Source organism: Lynx rufus, unplaced genomic scaffold (genome assembly GCF_022079265.1).
Source record: "Lynx rufus isolate CCGP_SWC_20201006 ecotype Redwood Valley unplaced genomic scaffold, mLynRuf1.p SCAF_3, whole genome shotgun sequence".
NCBI classification, from domain to species: Eukaryota; Metazoa; Chordata; class Mammalia; order Carnivora; family Felidae; genus Lynx; species Lynx rufus.
In genome coordinates this window covers 68,755,826-68,775,710 of record NW_025814845.1, presented here as the reverse complement: position 1 = coordinate 68,775,710, position 19,885 = coordinate 68,755,826, and the positions used below count along the sequence as shown (strand labels likewise).

Sequence of the window (19,885 nt, the reverse complement as noted above, 5' to 3'; positions counted from 1 at the left end):
ATAAAGGAAAACCACTTAGCTACCCCCACACCCCTTCTCGCAGGGGCACCAACAGCCGATTTCCTCTATCCCCATTCTCTATCCTTCTGCCCCAATGCCACAAACAGCCCAAGATAATTGCTAATATTCTGGTCCTAAATTCAGAGTTTAACTGCTCTGAGGCTAATTCCCTGCTTTCTCTGACGTCCCATCTCTATGCTTCCCTTTGATTCGTGAGAATATTAAAATTTGATACTTTAATCCAACCTATACTTTTTAACATTCATTTCAAGGAGAGGGAGAGAGACGGGAAGGGGCAAAGAGAAAAAGAGACAGAGAATCCCAAGCAGGCTCGCTCTCGTCAGTGCAGCGCCCCATGTGGAGCTTAATCTCACAATCTCACAATCCCACAATCTGTGAGATCATGACCTGAGCCAAGATCAAGAATCGGCTGCCTTGGCACAAAAACAGACACGCAGATCAATGCAACAGAATAGAGAACCCAGAAATGGATGCACAAACGTATGGCCAACTAATCTTTGACAAAGCAGGAAAGAATATCCAATGGAATAAAGACAGTTTCTTCATCAAGTGGTGCTGGGAAAACCGGACAGTGACATGCAGAAGAATGAACCTGGACCACTTGCTTACACCACACACAAAAATAAACTCAAAATGGATGAAAGACCTAAATGTAAGAGAGGAAGCCATCAAAATCCTTGAGGAGAAAGCAGGCAAAACCTCTCTGATCTTGGCCGCAGCAACTTCTTATTCAACACATCTCAAGAGGCAAGGGAAACAAAAGCAAAAATGAACTATTGGGACCTCATCAAAATAAAAAGCTTCTGCACAGCAAAGGAAACAATCAGCAAAACTAAAAGGCAACCAACAGAATGGGAGAATGTATTTGCAAACGACATACAGGATAAAGGGTTAGTATCCAAAATCTAGAAAGAACACATCAAACTCAACACCCAAAAAAACAAATAATCCAGTGAAGAAATGGGAACAAGACATGAACAGACACTTCTCCAACGAAGACATCCAGATGGCCAACTGACACATGAAAAAATGCTGAACATCATTCATCATCAGGGAAATACAAATCAAAACCACAATGAGATACCACCTTACACCTGTCAGAATGTCTAACATTAACAACTCAGGCAACAACAGATGTTGGCAAGGAAGCGGAGAAAGAGGATCTCTTTTGCACTGCTGGTGGGAATGCAAGCTGGTGCAGCCACACTGGAAAACAGTATGGAGGTTCCTCAAAAACCTAAAAATAGAACTACCCTACAACTCAGCAATTGCACTACTAGGTGTTTATCCAAGGGATACAGGTGTGCTGTTTCAAAGGGGCACATGCTCCCCCATGTTTACAGCAGCACTATCAACAATAGCCAAAGTATGGAAACAGCCCAAATGTCCATCGATGGATGAATGGATAAAGAAGATGTGGTATAAATATACAATGGTGTATTACTCGGCAATCAAAAAGAATGAAATCTTGCCATTTGCAACTACGTGGATGGAACTGGAAGGTATGATGCTAAGCGAAATTGGTCAGAGAAAGACAAATATCATATGACTTCACTCATATGAGGACTTTAAGAGACAAAACAGATGAACGTAAGGGAAAGGAACACAAAAATAATATAAAAACAGGGAGGAGGATAAAACATAAAAGACTCTTAAATATGGAGAACAAACAGAGGGTTCCTGGAGGGCTTGTGTGAGGGTGGATGGGCTAAATGGGAAAGGGGCATTAAGGAATCTACTCCTGAAATCAGTGTTGCACTATATGCTAACTAATTTGGAGGTAAATTTAAAAAATAAAATAAATAAACATTAAAAAATAAAATAAAATATAAAAATAAAATAAAACTGATTTCAAATTAAAAAAAAGAGAGTCGGCTGCTTAGCCAACTGAGCCACCCAGGTGCCTCAAATTCAACCTACACTTTTAAAAAAAATATTTAAAAACACCCATTTTATCAGGTGTGTGAAGTTAATGTTAAGTCTATGAAACGTGAGATATTAGATAAAAGAGCTAATCAGATCTGAAACCTAGTCAGATAACACTAATACCCCTGCTTTCCAGATTTATTCCCCCTTCATTCCAAGAGCTTAACTCTGAATCCCCCCCTTCACATAGGCTGCCCTGAGCCCTCCATCTCCAGGGGCTCAAGGCAGTCGGCACCACAGCTGCCAGCAGCCCAAGAACCCTGAGCAGAAACTAGACGGAGCCACCACCATGTTAAAATGAATGCTAACTGGGAACACAGCACAGGCCCAAGATGAAAGGTTCACATCTGCTCAAACTGTTGACAGCAGATGACCTTGGGCCAAGAAAACCCCATGCTCCAATCACCAAACCTATAGAGGATTTTGTTCCTTTCAAATATCCATTCAGAAAATATCCCAGGGCCATCAAGCATGGTCCTATGGCCTAACATACTACATCTGAGGAGCTTTGAGACCTTGGAGAAATCTCAACTTGGCTTATCTTTTCTTCACCAAGAAAGCAAAAAGTTGACTAGGATTCTCTCCCCTGGAAGGTCTATTAGAAATCCCATTGGTTCAATTTACCTAGGTTCACCGCTTTATGACGACCACTTGAAACTTTCTCCTAGGCACCAAGTAGTAGATAGTTTGGACTCCACTGACCTCTAACTGTTTCATGTGTGGAGGCTGATGTACACACTAGACTGTCATCTCTCCTGGGGCAGCACCAATACTTGCCTGGCATCCCACCCTGCGCTTAAGCATATGGTGGAGCATTTGGCAGACAATGCAAATATTTGCTAATTTGCCTTAAACTTGTTTTAAAGCAATTTTTAGTGGCATGGTTTTTTGTTTTTAAAGAAAATATGTTTAAATTTCCCCCTTATCTGTTTTTTAAACTAGGAAAACAGTTATTTGATAAATAAGGCAAAGAAAATCCCACTAAATTCTTTACTGTCTGAATTATAAGGCAGGCTGGCTGACTGACCATTGTGAGGGAAGATCTCACTTCATTTCACTCTAACTTAATTTGCTGCCTACCTCTCCCCCTAGCCCAGCACACAATGTTTAGTAAATATCATTACAGTGAATTTTCATAACTTATGGGAGTTATGAGTTCTGCCATTTTGGCCATTTCTACCACTTGTTTTCCTCCCGCTTTCCCATTTTTCCTCAGCCTCCAAATAAGTCACATGGTGAAAACATCCAGAGACACTCCATCTCAACAGCTGACTGTGGATGGAGCCATAACCTCTTTAAACCAAAAGCTGACACCCCAGAGGAACAGATTTTCCTTCTTCAAGATAAGGGTTATCTTTCCAGTTAAGCATCCTGGAGTCTGTTTTGGTTTTGTTTTTAAACCTTAAGGAATTTTACCTTCTAGCACTAGGTAAGACTGATATCTGGGTGCCCACAAAAGCCTTTGAGCAATGGATATGCAAATTAGAATGTTTATACAATAGATGTGACTAAACCAAGGACATTACCTTAACAGATAAGCTTCAAGACAAATTCACTTCAAACATTTCACTTTGCACTACTAATCTGAATTTTGGAGTAACTAACTGGTGCTAATTTAGAATTCCAGTGATAAGATGTGTGCTCTGATTCTCTTCATTCAAACACAATGCTGCCATTTACAAAGGAGCAGAAAAAGGAATTTCTTCTTTGTTTAAAAAGATAAAGTATTTTGGTTACTTGAAAAAGCCAGAGTTGAATAACATTCTGTATTATATTTGTGACTCACTTTCAAATGAGAGGTCACCATACCCCCACTCCTTTTTTAGGTGGTAAATAAAACAGAACTTCAGTTTCAGAGTTTCTTATAATTTACAGGGAAATCTTTATAATCTTTAGAAATACTTTGCCTTCAACATTTTAACCTCTTACTTTCACTTTTGTATGGTTTAGATCTCAGAAAAACTAACTGGGGTAGAGGAAGTCTTAACTTTTTTTTTTTTTTTTTGCTCTACAATGTCAGCGTTCCCCCAAACAAACAAAAACAATAGCTCAAAACCTTCCTGAAACTTTCTTATGATAAATACCGTGATTGGGTTGTAGATTATAAAACGGAGCGAACGGTACTCATGATCTCTATATTTTACAGCATATAAGTTATGGCCCAATAAAAATACTTTTTTAAAGACCTTCCTGAAAATCACATTTCCGTATCCGTCATCAGCAATTTAGCTCAGACCTGAGTTCTCTTGGGTCAACATGATCCCAAAGCCAAAAAGGAGTCTCACAACCCAAAAGCCATTGACATCCATGCCCCCAATTCTCCAGAACCTTCCATCTCAAATTTTCCTTCACACCAGAATTGTCCCAGATACAAAATTTCACTCACCTCAACCGACTGAGAAGGCATCTTCAGCTTGGTGAGCTTGGCTTTCGCAGGCACTTTTAAGTCTGTTTTTTCAAAGGTCTGCTGCCGGTAGTCCTCCGGCAGTGGTTTCAGTTCAGGAGACTCACTTGGAGCCTGATCTTGACCATCCATGGGCCGGACATAAGCCGTGGGCTTCTGCTGCATTGCCACACTTTTTGAGGGGAGGGAAGGTGGGGGGAAAGTCTGAGAAGGTGGCTGGGGAGGGGCTACCCCAAGGCTGGCAACTGCCACTAAACTGTCTTGAGGGGTCTCTTTATCATGGACCTTGACCACTAGGTCTTTGGGAGATTTGGCCGGGCAATAGCCTTTATTGTTACTGTTACTGCTGTGAACCTTGTTGCTTCCTTGTGTCCTGGGAAGAGTCTGCTGGTTGGAATGTACAGGTGACAAGGGGGCCACTGGGGAAGGCAAAGAGAGCAAGGGAGAGAGCTCCCTCTCTGGAGCAGAGTCTGTCACCAAAGCACAGCGGTCTCCATCAGCTCTGCGGTCACCTTTTTTGTGATGAGCAGAGCCGCACCCCTCCTGACCGAGGCGATCTTGGGTCAGGTGCTGGCTGTCTGGTGGGCCATAGCCTCTGACATGAGGATTTGACATTGGTTCCATTCTTGGCTGTGCCATCTTTGGATTGTGGCTGATGTTACCAACAGGAAGTGGTCCGGAGGCAGGAGTGTTAATAGGCTGGTGGTGGGCACTGGTGTGGAAGGGGTGGGGTGGAATGCTGCTCCCCTTCTCAGGAAATGAAGGATATCTTGGCTTTCCCAACCTATTTTCAGAAGCATCCAAGCGATGAGGGTGGGACTTGGTACTGAGGAACTCCTTCATTTCTTCATAGTTTCCCAACATGTTCTGTATTCGACTGGATAGCTCATCACCTTTTTCTGTCTGAAAAAGGAAAGACAGCAGAGTTAGATACCAGAAAAAAAAAAAAAAAAAAAAACAACTAAGGAAAACCACTATTTAATAAACAATGTTACATAATACCATTTAAAAGGGGAAAAATAACCACAAAACTTCAATTTAATGTGACAGGAAACGTAACATGAAATTTAAACTCAGTTCCCCTGTTGAGAAGCCTGTCATGGACAAATATTACTAAAGACAAGAGACTGACATTACAAAAGACTATAAACTTTGGTAATTTGCACAACAATGTTCAGAGAATTTTCATAGTTCGTTTTCAAAACCAACCTAAGATAAGTTGTCTTATTTTCACGTTTGTGACCCTTGTTCAAACTCATTTTCAATGCAGAGTTAAATACGGTGATAAATCAGACTTTCTAGTATTCAATAAATACCTTGTAGGGCTCTCCAAAAAGGGGGATCTTTTCAGGAAATGCCTCTTTCTCTTGGTGAGCTTCCTGGTTGCGTCTTTCCTTCTCTCTAATTCGAAGCAGATTTCTGTCTTCATTGTACAAGCTGTTTCAGATGCCACAAAAGAACAAAAACAATAAAATTTATCATGTCCAAAGTTTTGCTATGCATATGTAGATGTGTGAAGGAGGCCAGGATAGGTCAACAAGAAGGTATGACAAGGGAGATGTTTTCAAGAAAGCCTAAGTCCCTTCAACCTACTCTTGGATTAAGGCTGTGACCCTCCAGCTGCGGGTCCTGGCTCCAGAAACCTAAGCATTCACTCTGGAATACTGCCTTCATGGCTCAGGACTGATTCCAAACTGAACAGTCTTTTATAGGCAGTCATGGAAGAGAGACAAGATTAATGATATTTTTACTTTCAGCTTGCAAAATATGGGGTAGAGGTAGAAGCTTTTCATCTGAAGGAGTCAGCAGGATGTGAACTTTAAAAAAGCTGTTTTCCTGGATCAGTATTATACATTCTGGAAGATTAAAATCAAAAGGCTTATTTCATAATTAAAAGATTACCAACCACCCCAAACAGCATTTACTTTATTCTCAGCTTATTCTACTGGGAGTGTCTTGGCATGTAAATCCGAAAAGATAATTTTTATTTCTCATTTCAAACGTCAAGGATGGGAAAATCCAATTGTAGATGTCATCTCTACCTACCGAGAAGTCTGATAATCTGCTTGCCCTAAACCACATAAAACTATATCCTACATCCTTTTAAACCACATAAAAATACATCCTAAATCATCAGCCCTGGCACCAAAGGGGTTAAAAATGCATTCACTGACAAATAAATTGCAGAGATGGAAACCAAAAAGAGTGCGGTTTTAGCCAGCATATAAACCAAAAGTGGGCTTGCCTTAGGTGGGCAACACAGGCCACACCCTCTCGACCCCCCACAAGGTGATGTATGAGAATAACGAAAATAAGAACTATAAGCCAACTTTTGTCCTCATAACACTTCCTTCTAGGGTATCTACTGAATCCTTTCCCTCAACATTATGTAAATAAATAAGTAGGAAATTTTTCAATTGTCTTGCCAAGACAATATATACCTTTAGAAACTCGCCCCCATCTCAGACACCCCTTTTCCTGGCCTCTCTGCTCTCATGTCTCTTTATTTCCTCTGGCAAGAGCCTACTTACTGGTCTCTCTGCCTCCCCAACATCTTGTCCCTCTAAATTAACCTTCTCATGGAAAGAAATCCAATCTAAAACTCTGGTTTTCATGGCACTATCCATATTTTAAAATAACAAGAATTGGACAGCTCTTTGCTGCTGCAGAATAAACTCTAAATCTTTGCTTTGGCATTAAAATTCCCCCATAATCGGGTACAGATCTACTCTAGATATTATCCTACTGTCTCTAGATATTATCCTACTGTCTCCCTTGCAGGCCTGCCACAAGCATTCTCTTGACAGTCATGTCCATTCCCCAAACATACCCTGTTAAAGATATCCTCTTGCTCCAATCCCCACCCCAAAAACCCTGAATGATATCCAATTCTTCCAGGACCAGCTTACACACAAAATATGATTCTCCTGCAGACCACATCTATATTCCAGGCATACCAGACTATTCCCTGCTCCTCACTGACATCCTGAACTTCAATGCTTTTATTCTAAACAATTTCCTCCGCTTCTCTCTCAACCTCACACCCCCATCCCCAATTTTCAGCCACCAGCAAATCTCTGGAGTGAAGGTTCCAGTGTTACTCACCCTAAAGGGTTCCTCAAATCCACCAAGTATGTGCTGCTAGAACATACTGATTGCTTCTCTCTCCTCCTCCCCTTCCCCCTAGAATTTGCTTCTCCATCAAAATAGAACGACTCATGTTTCTCTCTTTCCTGATACTAAAGCATGGTACTTTGCATTGAAGCTTATCATTTAAGTATTTTTTTAATTAAAAAAAAAAACAGCTGCTATTGCTTACAGTATATTTTTTAAAACTTACTTGTAATTACAAAACAAACAAAAAAACGCTGAAAGACATATGCAAAAACAATTTTTAAAAAATTGTCATCGGGGCGCCTGGGTGGCTGGCTCAGTTAAGCGTCCGGCTTCGGCTCAGGTCATGATCTCATGGTCCGTGAGTTCGAGCCCCGCGTCGGGCTCTGTGCTGACAGCTCAGAGCCTGGAGCCTGCTTCAGATTCTGTGTCTCCCTCTCTCTCTGACCCTCCCCCGTTCATACTCTGACTCTGTCTCAAAAATAAATAAATGTTAAAAAAATAAAATAAAATAAAATAAAATAGTCATCTAGGAGCGCCTGGGTGGCTCAGTCAGTTGAGCGCCTGACTCTGGCTCAGGTCATGATCTCAAGGCTTGACCTTGTGGGTTCGAGCCCAACATGCGCTCTCTGCTGTCAGCGCTGAGCCCACTTCAGGATCCTCTGTCTCCCTCTCCCTCTCCGCTCCTTTGCCACTCATGTTCTCTCTCTCTCAACAATAAATTTTTTGTTTTAAACATAGCCCTCTAAAAAGTGATTTGCAGCTATTTCTACAGCCTTAAGGTAGTGGGGGGCTAAGCTACCTGGCTAAATTCACCAGGATGTGGCAAAGAATTACCTGCTCAGACCACTGTTACCAAAAACTTTTCCTAAATGATGGATATCTCGATGTCCTACTTTCAGAGAACTACAAAGTGAACAATTTATGTCAGTCAACATACTGAAAAAAGTGAAGGAAAGAAAAACTAAACCAGAAACTAGCCATGGAGTATTCTTTAACAAAGTCTGAATCGGACATGTTTTGGACAATTAGATTTATTTCTGGTTGAAAGAAGCACAGTGGACTTGATGACCACTCTGGAATTCCTTTCAATTAGCTTAGAATTTTGGTAATTCCTCGTTGGCCCAAAAAACAATCACGTAACATTAACATACGTAACGTTAACATACATCCATGGGAGCCAATAAGAGGGTTGATCAGGAAATAACTTTCTTCTTTCAAACTTGCTTTTATAGCCACTTTGTTTACAGAGGGCGTGGGGCATGCAACTACCTCTGGGCAACCTGAACTGCCAAGTTTCTCTTTTCCAAAGCTACTTGGTACTGTACCCTGAATGGGCACGCACAAGGAGAAGCGGCCTCCCAAGGGCGTCCGCTTTACCATTCTTGCCACGAAGGGAGTTCTCCCTTTTCGGATTCTGCTGGGGACAATGGCAAAGTCCCTGTGGCTTTATTGGCGTGGCGTGTTCACAGCCTCTGGCTCTGCTTCATGAGTAACTGCTTCTGAATAACTGCTACCCTTGTCTCAGAAAAGGGAACCACAAATGGCTTAAGTCTCCGTTCAGGATTGAAAAGCGAGGATGTGAACAGCAGCACCTCAACCATCAGGCTGCTTGGGGTCCTCACTTAGTTTTCCTGTTGACTCCACACGTACCTTTAAGAAAAGCTACCCTGGCTTAAAATGACTGAAGTATTTCCAAATTAATCAGCACAGCCTTATCTTAGCATCTGGTACATTCCACCACGCTCGCTTCCAGGTATAAAGACTGCTATGGAAATAATGAGAAGAACCCAATTTGACAAAATTTCTAACACTGGCTTATTGCTGTGTGATTCAAATATCAAGGTACCTCCCACAGGGGAGAAATCCTATTAAATTAGGGACTCTGCTTAATTACAAGTTTTACTTCACTAGTTTAAAAAAAGTGAAAAACCCACACCAAGATTTTATTGGCAACATACATAATACTACACCAATCTTGAAACAAGCGTTGATATATTTTTTTCTTATTAATTATTACCCTTCGACTGGAAAACACAAAAATAGGGAGATGAGGAAAGACCACAGGAATGTCACTGATAGGATGAGTTTTAGGAGGTCTAGACTTTGAGAGAGAAACTCTCTCTCACCTACCCTAGGGTCTCACTCCCTAGAGGGCCGGGGAAGGCAGAAGAGACAGGAAGTGACCAGTCCACAGTTGCCAGGACTACACAGGACAAGGTGCGACCTCATTCTTCTGGACTGTCCACCTTCTCACCTTGCAACTAACAGAGTTTTGCCAACTGTACTAGGTAGGGAGCTTTCTGGTTTATTTGGCTTTTACTTATTGTAAATTTGCAATGGCTTCAAGGATGGTTTGTTCAAGTTCGTAAGCAAATTTTTTCATGAGTATCTTCTTTTTCTTGGTTCTATTCTGACATCGGGGGAAATACAAATTTTAAAAATATTAACGCAAGTAGTAGCATGAGTAAGTAAATCACCGTTCAGCCTTATATGTCATTGTTTTTAACTCAAGGTACAAGCAAAGAGCGAGTGGATAGAATTTTAAATGAGGGGATTTTAGGTAGCAGTACATGTCCTACAAGATTCACAAACTGTTAATTACCTTTGAATAATTACAAGCTGACTACCACTTCATTTAATTAAAGGTGGCATTTTTCCTCTGTTGTGGAGGAGAAAATATTCTCCCTCATGGGATAACCTCATCCCAACATCAGCATTTCACTGTTAGACTTTCTCACGGTTCCATGCAGAATGGAGTGAGCTAGGAGTTCTCCTTCCCTTTGCATTAGATGAGAGGTTCCCAAGCCAGCAAGCATTAGCATCACGCGGGGGGGGGGGGGGGGGGGGGGGGGGATCAGAACACAGAGGGCAAACACCTGCCTCCAGAGTTTCTGAGTCAGTAGATCTAACGCAGGGCCTGAGATGTGCACGTGTAACAGATTTCTAGGTGGTCCTGAGGAGCACAAGATAGTACACTCTTCTTGGGCTATGTGGAGCGCTCGAACAAAGCTTACCGAAAAACAAGAGCAATGAAGACAGCAACAGCAGCAGAGCCTAGCACGTCCACCACTTAGCATCTGTTGTTCAGTCGGCACTGATTCAGGCACAGCACATCAGTCTCCTATTTAATTTTCACAACAACTCTGTGAGAGGGAGATTATTAACCCCATTTTCCACGTGAACGAAAAGAAAGCTCACAGATTAACCTGCTATTAAATAATAGACCTTAAAATTCGAATGCAGATCTGCTTGGCACCAAAGCATGTGCTCTTAACCACAGTTCTGCTGGCAAAGCTTTCAGGCTGTGTTAAATAGGGCAACAACAAAGAAGGTGGGCTGTGTGTTCACAATTCCTTGGTCTCAAAGAGGGACACGTCGATTAATTCAGGTTTTATCCCTGCCGGCAGAGCAATCTCAGAGCCACAAGATGCATTTGCTTAAATGTGTCCACACAGGTCTGTCTTTGCTGAAGGACCTAACAGAGAGCCCTTTGAGAGAGGGATGGCTGGCAGCATGAAGTGGCTCCTCAAATTATAAACACTGCACTACAAATTCTCATTTTGGAACCTTTTTTGTTGTTGTTAGAGCTTTCTTGAATTTACAGACTTGAGGTCACTGGCCCCATAATAACCTCTGGATTCACAAGTCATCTCCAATGTGCTAGAGGCTCTCTGCATTAATATCTTTAAAGAACAGGCTGCAAATAAACTTGTACCAAAGCAGCCATTACATGCCCAATATCGGGCTCCACTCCCAGTAACTTCTGGCCACTGACCTAGGCCTCAATGCTAGTTGTCTCGTGGGCCCAGGAGTCCCTACCTGGGGAGAGAAAGACCAAATCACGTGACGACTTCAAGCAGCTGAATGCATTCAAAAACAAGTCCACAGTGTTGAAATACCCCTGGGGAGAGGGTGCAAAGTCTGCTCACCCGGCAGATATCCATGAGTTCCATGGAAAGTCTGCTTTAAGTATTCTAAATCAGGGGATTCCTTTCAGGAGCCACGTTGTTGCTTTTGGATCACATGCTACCATCCACCATCTATCTGCAAAGGTTGCAGCGCTGATACACCAAAAGGATCTCTGCGAACGGCAACAAACCACCTCCTGCCATTTTTTTTTTTTTTTAAGTGAACTAGAAGGACCAAAGGGGGAAGCACAGGCCTCACATCCCAGGGCCCAGTGTGCCCTGCAGAACACAACCGCACGAGACATCACTGCGCTGGCCTGCACCACCCCATGTCTTCGGTGACAGAATCCCACCCTTCTCATCCACGCAGGAGCCGGGATGAAGCCTGGAAGTCTAAAACAAGCCAGGATAGGATGCTCTCACTTTCAGAGAGGTTGTGAAACTCCTGAGGAATTCGGAGCTGCCCATTCAGCCCCTGAATGCAGTCATTTAGTCAACCCCATGCTGGGGCCTGTCAGGGCACACTGATTCCGACTTTTCAAATGCTCCTCCTTGGGGTTTCGGATGGACGTGTTAGAACACTGTGATAAAAATGAAGAAATCCCAGCTCTGTGAGCATTAATGAGAGCAATCCCTCTTTCTCACTTTCCCTCACACAAAAAAGGAAAGACCGTATGTGGAAGGAGGAAAAGACGGCAACAGGAAGGCCCAAGCTGAACATGAGCAGTGGGGCGGCGTGCCGGCCTGGCCATCATCTGGCTTCGAGCACCTTCTTCCAGGCTGGAGCCCACGGGCCCTGCTGCTAATCTAGGTTAGTCATGCAGGATCGCTGAATGCCACTGGGCGCTTCCATGGCAACCCTGGGCCCACGGGGCAGGCTATGCACAGCTGACTACCCATTTATCACCCTTGACTGGCCACTTCACACAGACCTGCCTCTGATAGATGGGACCAACTCTCTCTAGAACTCACGTTTAAAAGTTTAATTCTCCCTTGGGGGACAGAGTGTAATTTCTCCTGTGTATTTATTTCCCTAGGCATGGAAGAGACATTTGGCGGGAAGGAAAGGAAAAATCCTAAAATCAGCCACGTACATTAAATTTGGAAAGGAACAAGTCTTTTATACTGTTTTAGGGGAGAGTGATGCCATTCGGATTTGAATGTAGCAAGGAAGGATAAAGCAAAACGTAAAACTCTCAAGTCTGTTCACAGATGTTGGGCAACCCTGGTTTAGAGACTGGTGATATATGTGTCACAGAGGCAAAAGAACAGCAGGCTTGGGTTCTCACTCTTGTGCAAGTGACTTTTTTATTTTCAAAGCTACCCTCTATTGACTTTTTAAGTCCATCTTCTGGCCCTTTTTTCCCCATGTTCCTCTAGTCCTATAATCTAACATCCAGGGGACGTTTTTCAAACACTGGCTTTACAGAAAAAGGTCAATATATGCTTCAAAGCACAAAATTAGTCTTGCCATTAAACTGTATCACTCATAAACACAATTTAAACATGAGAAATCAAAGTGGCTCCAAGTTTGGAAGCAGAAGAAATGTTGCTTCAAAGAATGGAGGATTGGGGCACCTGGGTGGCTCAGCTGGTTAAGCGTCCAACTTCGGCTCAGGTCATGATCTCATGGTTTGTGGGTTCGAGTCCCACATCGGGCTCTGTGCGAAAGCTCAGAGCCTGAAGCCTGCTTCGGACTCTGTGTCTCCCTCCCTCCCTCTCTCTGCCCCTCCCCCACTCATACTCTCAAAAATAAACATTTAAAAATCAAAAGCAAAGAACGGAGGATTTTTTTCCTCTTTCACTTTTTGCATGGGAAAAATTTTGCAACAGGCTTTCTCACAATAAAAATCACTCCACTAAATCTTCCAGGAATTTCACCTTCATAAGAAAAAACAAGAAACAAAACAAAGAATGCTTAATTTTAAAAACAAAATCTGATTTAACATAAAAGATAAAGTATCAGCATAGTGAAAAGGCAAAATAGCACTATGCCACTGTTGTTTTCCTGGAGGCACTCCCAGGGGATCTTCTCAAAGTGACAGCTCTCTGCTGGCCACAGAAGACTGAGCCTCATTAGGATACTGAAAGAGTTGTAGGTAACTTCATTTTGCAAAATTAAATCAACCTTTAAGATATGTTGACATAATTTACAAGGAATCCTTTGAATTTCAAATTGAGACAGCCTCTACCTGGGCAAACAACTGAAAAAGTAAGTCACTTCTAATAAGAGACATGCTAATTTTTACCTTTCAAAATGAACCTGCCGCGTGCCAGGTACTTTTCCGCATGCATGTTAATATGTGGCAAAGGTCCGAAAGGATTACCTTTACAAAAATCTATCAAGAAGGAGCACCAGATTAGGGTGGAGGAAGTTAACTGGTAGTGTGGTGGTTTAGGGAGTATTTTAACATTCTTTTCACAAGAAAGTATCCATTTGGGGCGCCTGGGTGGCTCAGTCGGTTAAGTGTCCAACTCTTGATTTTGGCTCATGATCTCACGGTTCATGAGTTCGAGCCCTGCTTGGGATTGATTCTCTCTCTCTCTCCCTCTCTCTCTCTCTGCCCCTCCCCTGCATATGCACACTCTCTCTCAAAAATAATTTTTTTTAAAAAGTGTCCATTTAATATTTGTGTGGTTAAAATTTTTTGACTGAAAACAAAAGAAACTAGGGCGCCAGGATGGGTCAGTCGGTTAAGCGTCCAATTCTTGGTTTCAGCTCAGGTCATGATCTCACAGTTTGTGAGTTCAAGCCCTGACACTGATAACAAGAAGGCTGCTTGGGATATTCTCTCTCTCTCTCTCTCTCCCTCTTTCTCTGTCTCAAAATAAACAAATAAACTTTAAAAAACAAAGAAATTGCCTTATATAACATCAAGATCAGGGCTAAAGAACAGGGAGTTGAACATTTTGGCAGTAACTCTCACTGGAAGCCCTGAAAACTGATTTTGGACCCTGGACTCCACCTTTGATCATTATGAATAATTATAGACCCATCTGCATAAAGCAGTGTGTTAGAGACTATGTTGCAAAGTTCAAACACGAGCAGCTGTTTTTTGGAAAAGTAGTCTCACTTATAGCCTGTTTTGGTTACCTCAACAGATCATAAATATATTCCAAGAGGCACTTTTTTTACCCTATAGATGGAAAAGCACAAGAATTTGTCTTCACTGATTTTCAAAGAGCAGTGGGGGAAGCTGTGTGTGTGAGGATACACAGCCCCAACAAGGAGAGGAGAGAGGAAAGGAGACAGATGAGCTACTGCACTCCTATGTGTCCTTCTGCTACTGCACTCCAAGTCCTTCACCTTTTAAATACATTTTAAACATACATTAAAACAAACAAAAACAAACAAAAAATAAAACTAGTGCTGAGGAAGGCCGTCAAGCAAATGGAACAATTACACAAACCACACCAGTGAAAAGAAATCACTCCTGACCTTGAAGATTTGGCAATCTATGTGTGAGGGCTTAATGAAAGTTGCTTTTAATGCCATTTGAAATGAGAACATATTACTGTTACTGAGAAATTCTAGAAAATGCAGCCTCTGACAGGGGTTCCCTAAAATGCAGACAGTTCTTACCCACGTTAACTGAAAGCACATACAGAAATCACCGCCTCCCATAGGGGCAACAGGCTCACTAGAAATAAATCTGCCACCTAACGATTTATGTCCTCCTATTTACTTATAAAGGCCCCTGGTGTTGGGAGCTACCTCAGACCACCTGCCTTACTGGCAACTGCACATTTGGCCCCAGTCAGAAGCATGGGCAGAAGCTGTTGGCTCTTCCCCCTGCAGGTCTCATCTGTACTAGAATCAACCAGAGCACTGGCCTCCCTACCATGTCATTCTCCTTACACACTCAACTGACCATTAAGGACCACATTACATACCTATAAAGTGAGGGTGGGGAAAGTCTGTATCCTTAGAGCCTCAAATTAAAAGAATGTGGTGGTTACTAAGAAAGAAGTAGACTAGCAAGCTCAAAGTTTTGGGCTTTTTTATTGCTTGTCTCATTTAATTTATACTCAAAAACGGGGGTCATTAACTCTATTAAGCATCCACAATTCATTTTTTTTTTTTCAACGTTTATTTATTTTTGGGACAGAGAGAGACAGAGCATGAACGGGGGAGGGGCAGAGAGAGAGGGAGACACAGAATCGGAAACAGGCTCCAGGCTCTGAGCCATCAGCCCAGAGCCTGACGCGGGGCTCGAACTCACAGACCGCGAGATCGTGACCTGGCTGAAGTCGGACGCTTAACCGACTGCGCCACCCAGGCGCCCCAAGCATCCACAATTCAAATAAAGTGTTGTGTGGACTTCCTCATTTCTCATTTGGAGCACAGCCCCAACAGGCTCCTTGTCCTGGGCCACTCAGCTCCACACAGCTGCCTCAGTGAACTTCTAAAAATCATGAATCTGATCTTGTTATTCAGCGATTTACAACTTTTCTGACCCCAACGCTCCCTACAAGATTAAAACTGACAGACGGTTAAGCCAAGCAACATCCTTCACTACCTGGCTTCAACTTACCTTTAATCTTGGGGCGGGGGCGCGCAGGTTAAGACTTCTTTCTCACTTCTCACCCAAAAATGCGCAAGACCCAGTTTTGCCCCCTCTCTCTTTTCTAGACACTATGAACACAAGGAACTGGGATGCGTGGGGAAAAGCAAAGCCCTGGTCTTGGCCAATTCTCTAATGAATTCCTCCCCTTACTTTCACAGCCTTCTGAAATATCCTTGCCTCTCCATCACAGTCCCCAGCCGGGACCTCCACTCTCACTTCCCAACCTGGCTGTGAATGATTCCTTTCTCTGGGATACATTTGTCCTCGCAAATCTGCCCATGTTTACATTTACAAAAATGAGATGGACTGTACACGTGCCAACAGATTTTCTTTATTAGACTGTGAGCGCCTTAATGGCAAGGACTATTTCTGAGAGCACAGTGCTTAGCAAAAAATGATGCTTAATATACATCATTGATTTAATGATTATATTCGAGTATTACTCAAACAATCCAGAATTGTACTGAAGTCTGCCAGTCTTATTCATTATTTGATGACAAAACATGATTCACTGTCTAATACCTAAAACCGATTTTACCAGACTGTTGTACCCATCAAATGACTCATCTCCCTTCCCAGGTCAGCCGTGAAAGCTGCCTCAGCTAACACCATATGTTTATCAGCTAATACGACAGGTTTATTCTTCAGTTTGCCGTATTACTCATAAAGCCCAAGTATACTGTAACAAAAAAAAAAAAGTTTTGAGTAACATTTATAGCAAATACACATTTAACTTTAAAATTTTTTTCATGTTTGTTCATTTTTGAGAGAGAGAGAGAGAGACAGAGCATGAGTGGGGGGAAGGACAGAGAGAGAGGGAGATACAGAATCCAAAGAAGGCTCCAGGCTCTGAGCTGTCAGCACAGAGCCCGACGTGGGACTCGAACCTGTGAACCATGGGACTCGAACTCGTGAACAGTGAGATCATGACCTGAGCTGAAGTCAGACGCTTACCGACTGAGCCACCCAGGCGCCCCTTAAATCAAGTAAGATTCAGAATGATATGAATAAGCTGTCTCTAGGACTACGACTTCACCAACAAAAATCCCACAATGAAAAATCTTTCCATGCTGCCACAAACGCATCATGGGGAAAACAAAACAAAAAATACAAGATCTAGAGAGTTTTAAAATGCAAATGAGATTATGTGGCTCCTTCCACTGCTGACAGACCGCCACAGGCTTCCCTTAGCATTCAAGATGAAAACCCAGAAGCTGGATCTATAAGGCTCCATTCCCCAGCACACCTCCTCTTAATTGCTACCTCCGGATACATTCCCCTCCCCCCTGCCCTTCTCAAATACTAGCCACATTGGCCTTCTCATGCCTGGAACGAGTGGTTGCCCTCCAGAGAGCTGAGGGCAACGTTGTCACTAACACCTCAGGTTAAATGAGCTCTTCAGCGAGGTCCCAGATCTGAACGGGCACTTTACCCCTCCAGCACTCCACCCTCCATCTCTTTTTATCACTATCTAAAATAAAATTACCTGGTCTATTCACTTATCTGTTTAATTATGTCTGGCTCTCCACACTCACCTCCTCCAGGAATGTGAGCTACAGATGCCCAGTCACCTTTTCTAGCTCCACACTGTATACCCAGCACTAACCCATCAGGCTAAATGAGTATTGGCTGAATGGGTGGAATTCTGCATACAGATGCAGAACCTGAAGTCGTGGTTACTTTTTAAAAACAAAACAAATCATACAATTTGAAACAAACATTTTCAAAAGATAGTGTGTTATTTTTTTTAAAACTAGGCAGTATGGGGGCGCCTGGGTGGCTCAGTTGGTTAAGCATCTGACGTCAGCTCAGGTCATGATCTCACAGTGCGTGAGTTCGAGCCCTGCGCTGACAGCTCAGAGCCTGGCGCCTGTTTCAGATTCTGTGTCTCCCTCCCTCTCTGCCCCTCCCCCGCTTGTGCTCTCTGTCTCTCTCTCTCTCTCTCAAAAAATAAACATTTTTTTTTGTATTTTAAGAATACATACATACATACATACATAAAAACCAGGCAGTTATGGAGATCATCCTACCAAATAACGGATTTATACATCAAATTTTCAAGTACCACACAGAAAGCAAGAGACAAACCAATCATTTCCAAATTCACCTTGTGTCTCATGAGACTGCTGAAATGTCTTTAGGGAGATTGAAGCGGGGAGGGGAGCAATTCTTCTCTCAAGTAATTATTCAGGAGTAAGTTTATTTTTTGTTAAGAAGAGTCATAAGAGATCAAACATATTAAATGGATATTTTTTGTCACTTGACATTTTGAGCACCAGATAATTCCCGACATACATCAAATTGAATGAATTACATTCTGTAGAGCAGCTTAGAAAACTGCACAGGATTTACCACTCCGAAAGGAAGAGTCCCTCCCAATGACTGAACTTCTAACACGCACATTCCAGAGAACCAATTGCACCACATATGATAAGAAGAACTGTTTGAAACTGGGCCAAGGTACCAAGCACTGCTCCAGCCAGAATAAATGCTCAGCATTTAGACTTGCTAACCAACAGCAAAAAGCAACAGGAAAAGGCTTCATTTGGGAAATGAAAGGAAAAACAATGTCTATGTATTGATAAGATAATAAGAAAACTGGCAAGAGGCGATTTATTTCTCTAAAGAATATTAAGAAACATTTATTCTTTAAATAAGTACACATCAACACATTTCAGTTACTGAACAAACCAAAACAACAGTACAGCCCCTCCTCTATTCATTTAATGAAATGTATCCCATTATGGGAGTATATCTAAAACTAAAGTCCAGGCAACACACAACTTGCAGGAGAAGCCACCGACAATTATATTTTAAACCTAGTTAAACAGGCTGCTATGGACACCCCATAAGAAGAGATAAACTTTCTACGACTGAAAAACTTGTTTTAGGTTCTAACAAACACCTGGACATAAAAAAAACACAAAGATATATAACCTTATTTGCATAGCACACAAAACAGACAACTACGTAAGAATAAAGCGTTCATGTTTTTATAGAATCATCACTTTAATCTCTTGACTTCCAGTTATCTTCTTTTGGTTAACTGCACATGTCACACTTGTTTTCACAGAGAGAAAGCTTAATGTCATAAAAACTAGAGGCAGCCTCATTATTCTATTCCATTTCATTCCACAGACATTTCAAGTAGGAAGAACAGGGAGATTATTATAGGAGAAGAAAGCTGAAAACATGTATTGGTATTTTATATGGCAACAAGCAACAATTACATGTTTCTAAATATTCTCATTTTCATCATAACCCCAGCTCACCTCCTACCACTGGCTATAATTGGCATCTCCTTAAAACTAAACAGTAAGTCATTGTTTTTCTGGAGAAGTCTCCCTTCATTTTGACCTCTGCTAAGCAGTGTTATGAGCCTTACAAAGCTTGTCAGGATTCTTTGGGCTGGATTTTGGCCCAGCCATGGACATTTATATGCAGAATATATCATCTTTTCCCCATCACTGTCAACAGGCAGTTCACTTACATGAAACAAAGGGTATTTATCAATCTTAATACAGCACCCTCCACCTTCTTCAACACTGGTAAAGTAGCATCTGAGAGTTCACTTAATTTTTTTCTTAAAAAAGTAAACTTCAGGAGTATTAGAGATTGTGTCTTTTATAATGCTTTAAAATTTCCATTTTTAACTCTCTATTTGAAAAGTGAAGCTGATACATCCATTGTAAGGAAACAATAAGCAAACATTTAAAATTACCAAATGCACTGATGATTTATATTAAAAGCCTCTCTGACTGTAAAAGAATGTCTTCAAACAGAATTGCATTTTAAATTTCATGCCACTTAAAGTTATTTAAGAGCACAAATGCACTTCTATGGTTTTCTGTAGTCCAACTCAACATCGTAAGCCTCACAAAATAAAAACAGAAAATCTATTTATTTTCAGTCAATATTGACTCCACTCCTATGTGCTAGAC

At 41.9% G+C, this 19,885-nt stretch overlaps 1 protein-coding gene across 2 annotated transcripts in view; it reads right to left on the bottom strand.

Moving 5' to 3' along the window:
- The window catches only part of AFF1 (ALF transcription elongation factor 1), a 131,567-nt gene that overhangs the window by 88,508 nt on the left and 23,174 nt on the right, over positions 1-19,885 (bottom strand). For both annotated transcript variants that reach the window (XM_047091893.1, XM_047091894.1), the window contains exons 2-3: positions 5,668-5,788; positions 4,334-5,254 (exon numbers count right to left, since the gene is read on the bottom strand). In XM_047091893.1, coding sequence (XP_046947849.1) covers positions 4,334-5,254; positions 5,668-5,788 — 1,042 coding nt within the window. The remainder of the gene's footprint in view (positions 1-4,333; positions 5,255-5,667; positions 5,789-19,885) is intronic.